This window comes from Camelus bactrianus, chromosome 13 (genome assembly GCF_048773025.1).
Source record: "Camelus bactrianus isolate YW-2024 breed Bactrian camel chromosome 13, ASM4877302v1, whole genome shotgun sequence".
Taxonomy (NCBI): Eukaryota; Metazoa; Chordata; class Mammalia; order Artiodactyla; family Camelidae; genus Camelus; species Camelus bactrianus.
This window is the reverse complement of record NC_133551.1, coordinates 67,073,444-67,084,810: the sequence shown is the minus strand read 5'-3', so window position 1 is coordinate 67,084,810 and position 11,367 is coordinate 67,073,444. Positions and strand designations below refer to the sequence as shown.

Below are 11,367 nucleotides of genomic sequence, written 5' to 3'. Positions count from 1 at the left end.
CCCTCCTCATGAATAAAAGAAAAGTCCGAACCTATCAGATCTCATTCGCTGCCTCCTCCTCCTCCTCCGCGTACTCCAGTGAGCACTTTTGCACAACTTACCCAGTGGATCACTCGCCCCCTCGCTTTCTCTCTTCTCTTCCCAACCCCGTCACCCCTTGTCGCCTCCTCTCAAGCCCCGAAACTGGAGAGGCACCTTCTTCCCTCCCCAAGTCTCCTGAGGGGCGGGGGAGGTGAAAGCTGGTGTGTAAGGGAGTAGCGAGCGTGGTCGCAGAAAGAAGGCGTGGAGAGTAGTCGGAGAGGAGAGGGAGGGAGGGGAGTGAGAGCGAGAGAATAAATATATAAATAAATACGAAAAAGAAATCCACTCCGCAGCCTCTCGGCTCAGAAACTTTGGCCGGGAGCGCCAGAGCGCGTCGCCTGCCAGTCCCAGGCGGGGGCCCTGACTCGGGCCGCGTACACCGGCCCCGCGCCGCAGCCTGGCCCCATCTCCCGGTTCTGCCCGGCGCATCCGCCCGCACAACTTCTAGCAGAGCGGAGCGGGCAGAGGCGGCCTTGGGGTTGGTGTGTTTGTTTGTTTGAACTTCCTTGTCGCCACCTTCCCTCCCCCCAACCTCCGCCCCCACCTCACCCCCCTCCCCAGCTTCTGGACGCGACTGACTGCAGCCGGGGGTGGGGGGTGGGGGTAGGGAGTGTTCGCGGAGGGGAGGGGGAAGACGTTAAAAAAAAAAAAAAGAAGAAAGAAAGAGATCGCAGCAGGGGTAAAGGGAGCGGACGGGAAGCGATTTTTGCCGACTCTGGATTCGTCCCCGGCGTGCGCAAGAATGGCGGCCCTTCCCGGCACTGTACCGAGGATGATGCGGCCGGCTCCCGGGCAGAACTATCCCCGCACGGGATTTCCTCTGGAAGGTAAGAGCGCCTGGGCTTGCCTCTCCTCCCTCCTCCGCCAGGACCTCGAGGTCCTTGGAGAAGTGGCGATCTCCACGGGGTGGCTGCGGCGCCAGCGGCAGCAGGGGGTCCCCTTCTCTTCTGGGTGCAAGTCCGGGCGCCAGACCCAGGAAGTTTCTGGGACCGACACTTGTCCGTTTTCGCGTAGGTTTTACTGACCCGCGCGGCCTCAGCTTCACAGGTCGCGGGTTCTGGCCTTTACCCGCAGGACTAAACTCCGAGTAGATTTCGGCTCCTAGTCAATTTCAAGTCTTGGTGAATTTCTGCTCATTCCACTATTTTTAGATACTTTCCCCCTGACTTTCTCGCTCTCTGCGTTCGCCAGCTACACGCTTTCTACTCTTGTTTTGAATTGTTTTTACCCCTAAGATGGTCTTCCAATCCCCTTTATTTCGAAATACCAGCAATGTGTGATATTTTACATGTTTAAACTAGGACAGAAATTCCTGCTTTGGGGTTTGGAAACAAACTAATTTGAAATAATAAATAGTAACAATTTCCCCCCAAAAACTTTTAACTTGGGCTCCTGAACTTTGGAAATCTCCCAGGAGAAACCTCAAGATGGCAAGAGGGCACCGAAATGTCCAGACAAGGGAAAAGTGTTAATTTTGTAAGGTGTCCTCCCGGAATATCCAACACCCGGGGTGAGCAGAAAGGACGGGCGGTGAACCCGTTCCCGGCTCGAGGAAGGGCTGGGAGCGCACCGCCATGACCCTTTCCTGCGTTTTTGTCTTGTTTTCTTTTTAAAATAATGAAAAGCCTTCAACCTGTCAACTGAGGGATCACTTGGCTTCTAGGGGTAGGTAGCCCAGGGTGTGAGAGAGAAGTGGTTAGAAATAGGTGCGACTTTTATTTTTAAACTACTCTGCTTGTAATTGTATGAGTCCCTTGTGCGTGAGGAAGGGGAGAGAAGGCAGGGAGGAGATGGATGGGCAGGCAGCCTGAGATCTGGGGAGGGGGGGTCCCTCTGGCAGCTAGACGGCGCGGGTCTCTGAATTAGACAGAGGCGAAGAGAGTGGCTCCGTGATCAAGTGCGCGCGAGCAACCACGCAGGCGGGAGAGCGCACAAGCCCGGGGATTTGTCGTAGCACTCTCCTGTGGCGAATGCAAGTGAAACAGGCGGCCGAGGACGCACAGCGGATTAGGACAATATTTGCCCAACATGACGAAGAATACTGAGGAGAGCCGAGTGCCAGTCGCTAAAGAGGCTCTTGAATATAAAGTTGGGCGCTCGAGAGCTCTCGAGCGCTAATGGCATATCCCGCCACGGAGACCGAGTGACTCTGACTTGGCGACGCACGATTTCTGATTAAATCCGAGGGTGGCTTCAGACACCTACTTTTACAGAGAAGGGTGGGGGGACCGGCCGAGGAAAGGAGGAGGCGGTAGGAACGGCTCAGCAGCCCGAGCCCCTTCTCGCCTCCTCCCTTCCAATTAAACTGTCAGCTCCCTCTACTCGGGCGGCTGTGAAATCGTTCTAATCTGCCAGATCTCCGCAGCCGCCGAGTCCCCATATCGGGGGATCGAGGCCGGATTAGTGCACCGCGTGTCCCCCAACCTTCTGGGAGGAAATTGTGTGGACTTTGCATTAAGGCTTTCCAGGCGTTCTCCTCTCCCCAGCACACACCAGGGAAGGCTGTCTTCCTGGTTCCCAAAGTCATCCACACCCAGGGACTCTGGCCCATCTGTATACCAGACTCTCTGAACCTGCAGAGACAGTTCATGGATTTTTGAGGCCAAACAGGCATTTGATTTAGGATCTTGCTGACAATTGATCATGTCCCCAAATCATCCCAAAACGAAATTAGAACTCTGAGACGGGCTGGAAGGAAGGAGAGGCCCTCAAGAGACAGCCAGGTGCCCCCAGAGGCAGCGGCCAACGGCATTATATTGCCGGTCCCTCTGCTGTGCCTCGGCTGTTCAGTTACGGGTGGGACAGTTCTGCTGCCCAAGCCAGGGCTGTAAATACAAGTAAACAACCAGCCCCTTCTCGACCCCAATAAAATGCATATGTCTTGACCACTTAGAGCATGGAACAACTGACCAGATGGGCCACATCTTACCTGTTACTGGCTTTTCTAAGAGGCAGGTGGGCCTGCCGCCCAAGCTGCATCCTGGGCAACAGAGAGCCATTGGTCCCAGAATCTCCAGGCTCCACCAGACTCTAGGTTCTGTCCTCTCATCTCTCTCTCCTTCCCCTTCTCAGAGGCTTCGGACCCCCCCAGGTGTTTTCTCTTTCCACAGTGTGGCAGGACTGGGACACATAAACATCTGGGGGGACTCCTGCAGCCAGCTGTGTCCCCTCTCTCCATCCCCACCAGACCTTCTCTTGGCTTCATGAGTTTTTTTTTCCCTGACCTCTGAACTGCCACAGCTCCAAATGTGGGGAACACAGATCTGTTTTCAGGAGTCTTGGGGCTCAAACAAAACTGGAGTCAAAAGGGCTGTACTCTTTATGTCCTCCCTGTCCTCACTCTGTGCCTCTCTCTTTCCTCATCTCCTCCTCCTTTCTCCAGTGTCCACCCCACTTGGCCAAGGCCGGGTCAATCAGCTTGGTGGGGTCTTCATCAACGGGCGACCTCTGCCTAACCACATCCGCCACAAGATAGTAGAGATGGCCCACCACGGCATCCGACCCTGTGTCATCTCCCGCCAGCTGCGTGTCTCCCACGGCTGTGTCTCCAAGATTCTCTGCCGCTACCAAGAGACTGGGTCCATCCGACCTGGGGCCATTGGCGGCAGCAAGCCCAGAGTGAGTGTCTCTGCCTCAGAGCTGGCAGCCAGCCTTCTCATGGTTAGGGGATCCTGGCTTTAGGATTCCTTGTGTCATCCAGTAGCATCAGGGTGTCTATATGCTTCCATACAGTAGGAGTGTCCCCCAGCCCCAGACATCCCCCATTATTTGAATTTCTCAGGGATGGAGATCACTGAGGTTCAGATTGCCCAAGACTTTGAGGCCAATGAGTCATTCCTGTGTTGTCCCTATCTCTGCCCAGATCCTTTATCACCATCCCAGACCAGGGAAACTTCCCACAGTCTTGCTTGAAACAGTGAGGTGGGTCCTGGGGGTCCTAATTAGGTTTCCATTTTATTACCTACCACTATTCTATTCCACACCTCCCCACTCCCACCCCAACTGCCTTCCTGGGAGCCAGAAACAGGTCTCTTGGAAAGATAAAACCAATCTCAGAATGGAAGCATGGTGACCAGAGCCACCAGCCTGGCCTGGGGCTCTTGGGAGGTTGATATTAAAAGTATCTCCCTCCCCCCACCCCATCTTTCCACTCCTACTCTCCCACCTCCACCTCTGAAGCAGGTGGCGACTCCGGATGTGGAGAAGAAGATTGAGGAGTACAAGAGGGAAAACCCAGGCATGTTCAGCTGGGAGATCCGAGACCGGCTGCTGAAGGATGGGCACTGTGACCGCAGCACCGTGCCCTCAGGTGAGAAGGCAGCTGAGCCAGCAGAGCTTGCCCGGAGTCTGGCCAGGGCTCAGGGTGTGTGGGGCTGGAGGTGGGAAAGGATGGGGAGATGATGGATGACAGGTGACTTGAAGAAAAGTTGGAAGGAAAAGAGCCAGAGTGCCCATGAAGAGGGTGAGGGCACAGGAGGGAATCAAAATCGAAAGGAAGATGGGAAGAGGGAAGAAGGACAGAAAAGAAGTTGAGAAAGAAGGAGAAAGGGGGAAGAGGAAGGGAGTGAGAAAGAAAGGAAGAAAGAGAAGAAGGAAGGAAGGGAGGGAGGAAGGAAGGAAAGAAATGGGCAAAAAGTTATCCTATAAAGTTGGATAAGAGAAGCTCCCTTGGTGCCTTGTCAAAGCAGTGACTTAGAAAGGTGAATCCATCCTAGAAGGGTAGATCGTGGACTCCTTGGACTCCTTTCTCTAAGTCACCATTTCTGTTCTGTCGCTGCCACCAGCCATGAGTGAGTGGGTCGGCAAATATGGAGCCCCTGAACCATGCTGGCTGTGAGAGGGAAAGTGTCCTGGGTGTATGTGTGTGTGTACCTGAGCATTCAGGCATGCATCTGAGTGTGGGGACAGCAGCAGCAGGGGCTGTGGGGCCTCAGGGAGATCCTGGGGAGCTGGGTGTCAACGTGCATCTAGAGTATGTGATAGTGTAAAGCCCAAGTGTGTGCAAGGATGTTGTATAGGAGTGCTCTAGGTGGGTGCCTCTGCCCCAGTCTTGCCACTGTGTGAGTGCCCCAGGTGTGAGTCACTCCGTGGGTGACTCTACTTGTGCCTCCCAGTAGGTGTAAATGCTGAAATGTGTGTTGGGAGGGAGCACGGATGGAAATCCTCATGGGTGTGTTTAGAGGGGGAGTGGGCTTCGTGACTTCTCCCAGGGCCCCAGGTGGCTGCGCTCCCCAGCCCCAACGACTTATACTCGCTCTTTTGCCTTTGAATTTCTGAGGTTTAGTGAGTTCGATTAGCCGCGTGCTCAGAATCAAGTTCGGGAAGAAAGAGGAGGAGGACGAAGCGGACAAGAAGGAGGACGACGGCGAGAAGAAAGCCAAGCACAGCATCGATGGCATCCTGGGCGACAAAGGTAGGAAGCCGCCCCGGGGCCGGCTACGCCCGCGCGCGCGTTTCCCACGCGCCAGGGTGCGGCGGACCAGGGGCTCGCCTCTGCCGCTCAGACGGGCGGGCGGAACTTTATCGGGGCCTCTCGGGATGTGCAGAGAGCGCCCCCTCGGTGCGCCCCCGGGCCGGGCGGGGCTCGGAGCTCGCGTTTCCGATGCGCGGCGGCGCTGGCCCAGACGGCCACCGCATCCCCGGGGAGCCTGGCGGCAGGTTGGTGCTCCGTGCGCCGCAGACTGCCTGCTCTAGCCGAGGACTCCGGGCCGGGCCGTGTGTCCTCCGGGGCTGGCGTTTTGGCAGCTAGTCCCGGTGTCGATCTATTATTTATAGGAAACTTGGGCAGGGGGGCGGGGGCCGAGGAAGGAGGAGCCGGCCCTCCGCTCCCTAAATGAATTTGTTAACCAGACCCGCACACGCTCACTAAACGGTCCCTTGAAACCCCGCCTGACAGTTGACTGACCGCTGCAATCAATAAAAATTAGCGAAGGCCGCGTGGGCCGCCGCCTAATTCCCAGTCCCGCGATGCCAGGCCGAACAGAGACAGCGCGGAGGCAGGAGGGGACCGAGGGGGTGCTCTTTCTAGGTGCTTTCCTCTTAGGCTGGCGCCGGTGAGGCCAGGAGTTGAGGCCAAGTTCCCAGATGCCCAGGATCAGAGGATCCCCTTGGGAGAGAGAGATTCAGGCTCCACACGCTCGCTTCCCGCTTTTAGCGCGGCTGCCGCGTGGGCTGGAGTCTGAGCTCCGCGTCTGACTTTTTCTAGAGATCAGGACGGAAGACATTTATCTTTCAAGCGCCTGCACGCCCAGGAAAGGGGACTATGCTTTTGTTTATTGACAGGGGAAGCTTCTGGAGAAGGGAAACCCCTCCCTCACCACCACTCCCCTCGCAGGTCTCTTTGAGACTTGGCAAGCGCATGTCAAGTTGGGATGTGGGAAAAGAAATAAAAATGGAAGACCGAAAGTCACAAAGACGGACCGGGAAAAGAAGCTAAGCCCCCAACACACAACGCAGGGAGGCAGCAGGCAGACAGGAAAGGCAGTGGCCATAATAATCTGAGAAAAAAACCAAAAACCACAGTGGCTTTGCAAAAAGTGAGGGAGTGTTCTGAACAGAAACTTGTGAAGAGCGTGTTTTGCCCGAGTTCCCTTCTAGAGGTTTCTCAAGGCACCCTTCTCCTCCAACTCCTAGCCCAGATCTCCCTCCAGCTTTCAGCAGTCTCTCCCAACCTTGAAGATGAACTTCACAGACAAAGCCCGCTTCCAAAGACAACTCCCAGCTAGGCCCAGCCCCCACAGTCCTCGTCTGAGGGGGGAGGATGGGGGGGCCAGGGCAGCCCAGTGTGAGAGCAGCCTGGAGCTGGGGAGGGGGCAGGCTATTGACATTCAGGGCCCCAAGTGGAGCCCAGTCTCACCGGGGACAAAAGGGCAGGGAAGAAAGGGAGCGGGCTGTGCCTGGCACCCCGCTGTGCTGGGCCTGCCGAAGGGCCTCAGGTCTGCAGCGGGAGGGGGCCCTGCATTGCCCAGTGGCCCCAGGCTCGGCTGAGGCCCCGGGGATCCTTGTGGGGGAGCCCCCTCCTTGTTTCAGTTCAGATTGGAAAGGGACTTGGACTTCTTTTTGTGGGGCGGGGGACATAGAACATAAATAATCTTTCCTGGCCAAATACCGCACAGCAGACATAGCTTCTGAGAGGTACCCCGGGAGACAAGAAGGAGGTTTGCTTTTATTTGGAGAGACTTTGGGTAGGTGTGTGTGGCAGGAGTATGTCCAATTCGGTCTGTAATGAAGCACAATAGATACATTTCTTCTGAGGAAGAAGGAAAGGAGAGGAAGAGGATAGCAAATTGGGGAGTTTGGAGATGCCTTTGGCTCAAAGGAGTCCAGGGGTTTCCAGTGCTGATCTGGGTTTACAAAATCAGCCGACAGGCAACTTCGCTGGACAGAGGTTTTCCCCACAGTAGAACCAGGAATCTCCAAATCTCGAAGCGTGTAATGAGGAGGCTGGCAGTTCCAGATGGGGAGGCTGAAAGTACATGTGCTAAATCTGGAGAGGAGTGGCAGAAATGAAATGAAATTGGTGGCTCTGGTGTCCAGAAAGCACTGTGGTTTTTGAGTGACAGTGGGCGTGTTGGGCCCTGTGACTGGGAGCTGGATGGCTGTGGAAGCCCATGTGTCTCTTGGTGTGGCTGTTTGCCCACGGGCCTTTGGATCCAAGTGCCATGGGTCGTGTTCCACGCAAGTGGGATTCTGTGTGGATGTGCAGCGTGATTGTAGGTGGGTGTGAATGGGCAGTATGACAGTGGGGGTGAGAGAGGGTTGTCTTTCTGTCTGTGGTATCAGCTCCGGATTTGAGTACCTTGGCCAGTGGCGGGCATTCCAGGGAACCAACCAGTGGGAACCTCTCATCTCTCTCCCAGGCCCCAGATAGCAGTTTCATGGCCAAGTTAAAGGTGGAAAGACATTCCCAGCCTCCAACAGAGTGAGCCAGGTGGGGAGAGGCAGAGATATCCCATGGGCAGAACAGGGGGAGGGGTGCACACCCACAAACTTTGTTTTGGCTTCTTGCTCCTGACAAATGCTTTCTCCGAGGGTTGCCCCTCTCATGGCGGGGAGCCACCGAAGAAGGGGTTTAAGAGCTCGCCTCTTTAAGCGCTAAAGAGAGATCCCTCCCTGAGTCCGTTTTTTCCTATCGTCCGCTTGGCATTTAATAATGTTAAGACTTATTAGAGCTGGTAATGAAAACTGGGACTGCTGAATAGGAAACTGTGTTGGAGAGGGGTGTAATAGCTTCCAGGCATGGTAAGAAACTATTTATCCGCAATCAGTCCTCACTCTCAGAGTTTGAAGCACAAACGTTAAGTTGAAGGGTTTTAAAGCAGATTAAATTGAGCTTTTATTTCTGTGCACTTTCATCTCTGAACAGCTCACTCCTGCTCCCCTTGGGCTGATATTCATGAGGCTGTTCATATTTTTTTTTTTTTTTTGCTCTTATCCTTGTTAAGACTGAGTTATTAGGATTGTTGGTTGTGAGAATTCTCAGACCGCTGTGGACAGGGGCTCTGGCCATACTCTACACACCTGGAAAAAGAAATGGACAGTTGTTTGCCATCATGCACTGGACTCTCTCCTCTGAGGATCAGGGGAGGGACAGGCCAGGGACCCAGCTAGGAAAGGATTTGAGGAGGGATGGGAAAGAAAAAGATTTTCCCAACCTGAGCCCAGGGAGACTCTTGTGGGAAATTTGATAGGGGTTTGCAAAGAGTCGAACCATTTCTCCGTGGGAGCTAGGGAATGAGTGTGAAGAAATAAGCAATAATTTAGAAAAGCAGTAACAACAGGAAGAAACAGCACCAGGAGCCCCTTGCATCTGACAAAGCACAAGTTTAGGCTGAAACTGACCAGATCAGACTATTTTGGTTTCTTGGGTAGAAAGCCCAGCCGGGACACAGTTAATATGAAATAAAGGGGAAAGTCACAAGATTAAAAAGAAGAGTGTGCTTTTTCCTCTGGGTGGGGGAGAAGTGGGGATGTCACAGTCCAGTGGTGAATTTGCTGACTTCCGGGTGTGAAAGAGGGCGTGTGTGAGAGGCAGGTTTGTGTTTCTTTGCATTTTTCCTTAATTTATTTTTAAAACAGCAAAGTTACAGGTGTGGAGTGGGAAATGACGGAGAAGGATCGGAAAGGAGGGGAGAGCCCGAAGTGTCGGTTTTAGACACTTGTAAAAGGAGGTGGGAAACAATTTAATTTGGCAGCAGCGATAGCTGCTAATGCGGTTTTCGGTCGTTTGCTACACTGGAGGAAGCTGTTTTGATTGTGTGTACAAGGACCTGCCAAATTTAATTAGGCTCCGGGGGAGCGAATGAATAGGGGAAGGGGGGCACGGCTCTCCTCAGCCCACACCGTTTCTTCGGCTTCACACCTGGAAGGGGCATTGTTTACTGGATAGGCGAGATCGGGGACTGGGAGGGGAGGGGCCCTCAGGGAGAGGGGCCTTGGAAGAGGGAGCGAGGGAGGGGTCGAAGATAGTCCATTTATCAAGAAACAATCTGCATTGATTTAAACCAACAAGTTCCCTCCTCTGTAAATGTGTGTTTAGAGAAAGGTAATTGACACTCCACCAAATCAAAGGATTACCCCGGGTTGGCAATCTAATCAAACAGAGTCCAGGCGGGATTTGAGGCTGTTCAGAGTGGGATCAGCTTCGCATAATGGGGGCTCGGAGGAAGATGGGAGGGTGTCAGGCAATTCCCCGGCTTTAGGCAGCGCTCGGCGGTGGATATTCAGTGAGACCAGAGGGGGAGAGGGAGGGGGCGAGGGCTCCGCCGCGCCTGGGTGGTGGGGGGATGGGGTGAACAGAAAGGGGGTGTGTGTGTAGGGGGGATATCCCTGCGGAGGGGGCTCCGGGCGAGGGGGCGAACCCACACTGGGCTGACAAGACTCCCCCTTTCTTTCCTTCATTCCCCCCAACCGAAGAAGAGAGAGGGGGTGGAGGAAGCTGAGACTAACGAAGAACAACAATGAGATAACTATTACAAAGGCGAACACTGGCGCGCGCGCGCTCGCAGCCCCAGAACCCGCGGTAAATAAACAAAGTCGGCAAACTGTTTGCCAGATAAACTCGTGCCTAAATCGAGTGTGACGGGCAAGGAGAGAAGAGACAGAAGGAGATAAGGTTGGAGGGGGAATGAACGAACATAATCTAATAGAAGACATTTAGAAAACAAACTTTAAACAAGGGAGAACAGGCGAGCGGAGAGTAATTATCCGCCCCAGAGAGCCAGGGACGCCTTCGGGGGGCTGCGGGTGGGGTCTCGGGGACAGGAGCCGCCGAAGAGCCGAGCGCTGGGGAGGAGGGGTGCCTTTGGGACTCCACGGGGAGCCAGGAGAGGGTCCCCGGGGCACGCGAGGGAAGGGCTCTGCTCCCAGATTGAGGCTCCCCCGCGGCCCCAGACTCCCGAACGCATTTCTTAACAGGGTGGGGTCCCTGCTGCGAGGGCGTGCGGGTTTTCTGTTCACCTCCGGGCAAGCACCGCCACACACCGGCTGTTTGCAGGCGTTTGTACCTAAAAGACTCGTGTGCACGGCCCAGCCGTTAAAGGAATTAGATATTTACCAGTTTGAAATAAGCCTGGCTAAGAAGAAGAGAGAAGAGAGAGAGACATTGAAAAGATGAGGCTAGGGGAAGACTTCAAACGAATTCATCATTTGGAATGGTGGAAGGGAGATTTACCAGACAGTATTGGGAAGTTATTTAGATATTAATAACACATTTTCCTGAGGCGCGACCACGGCAGCCATCTGCGCTGCTCTCCGAGCTATTTGGCTGGGTGAAATATGGGCGTCTCAAATGTTGGGAAGAGATAACGCAATCAGGCTAACCCTGGTCCTAAGACGGCATCGCAGCGTTAAACCCGGATTAACCTCCCCCCTCCTACCTCCGCGGCCCCCTCCCCTTTCACAGCTTTCCAAATTTTTCAGTGGAATTTACATGGAAGGATTTAAAAGCACATATAACAGTAGCCTTAAAGCAGTAAGGTGATTATTTGAGCTTTTCTTTTTTTTTCCTAAAGAATATCTTTCTGAAAATGATAGTTGTCACACACTACATTTTATATAAATAATATTATATACAAACATATTTTTCTATATAGGGAGAGAGGACTCAGCAAATAAGATTTCCTTCTAGGTTGCCTCTTTGGAGTTTTTATTTGCCATCATCAGCAAAGTTGATGAAGCTTCATTCCTAATGGGCACCTAACCATACAAACATGAAACGTACAAGACCCCTGGCTCTGGCCCTGGAAGCGCATAGTCTAAAGCCAGACAGAACTCACACCACAGAAT

At 53.9% G+C, this 11,367-nt stretch overlaps 1 protein-coding gene across 4 annotated transcripts in view; it reads left to right on the top strand.

The window, feature by feature from the left end:
• The first annotated feature begins 331 nt into the window (after nucleotides 1–331).
• Nucleotides 332–11,367, top strand: part of PAX7 (paired box 7) — a 101,587-nt gene continuing 90,551 nt past the window's right edge. The window contains exons 1-4 of one of the 4 annotated variants that reach the window (XM_074377302.1): nucleotides 332–908; nucleotides 3,464–3,699; nucleotides 4,264–4,390; nucleotides 5,366–5,494. In XM_074377302.1, coding sequence (XP_074233403.1) covers nucleotides 824–908; nucleotides 3,464–3,699; nucleotides 4,264–4,390; nucleotides 5,366–5,494 — 577 coding nt within the window. In that variant the 5' untranslated portion in view covers nucleotides 332–823. Of the gene's footprint in view, nucleotides 909–3,463; nucleotides 3,700–4,260; nucleotides 4,391–5,359; nucleotides 5,495–11,367 lie in introns of all 4 variants that reach the window. The other 3 variants (XM_074377300.1, XM_074377301.1, XM_074377299.1) reach the window with 3 other exon arrangements.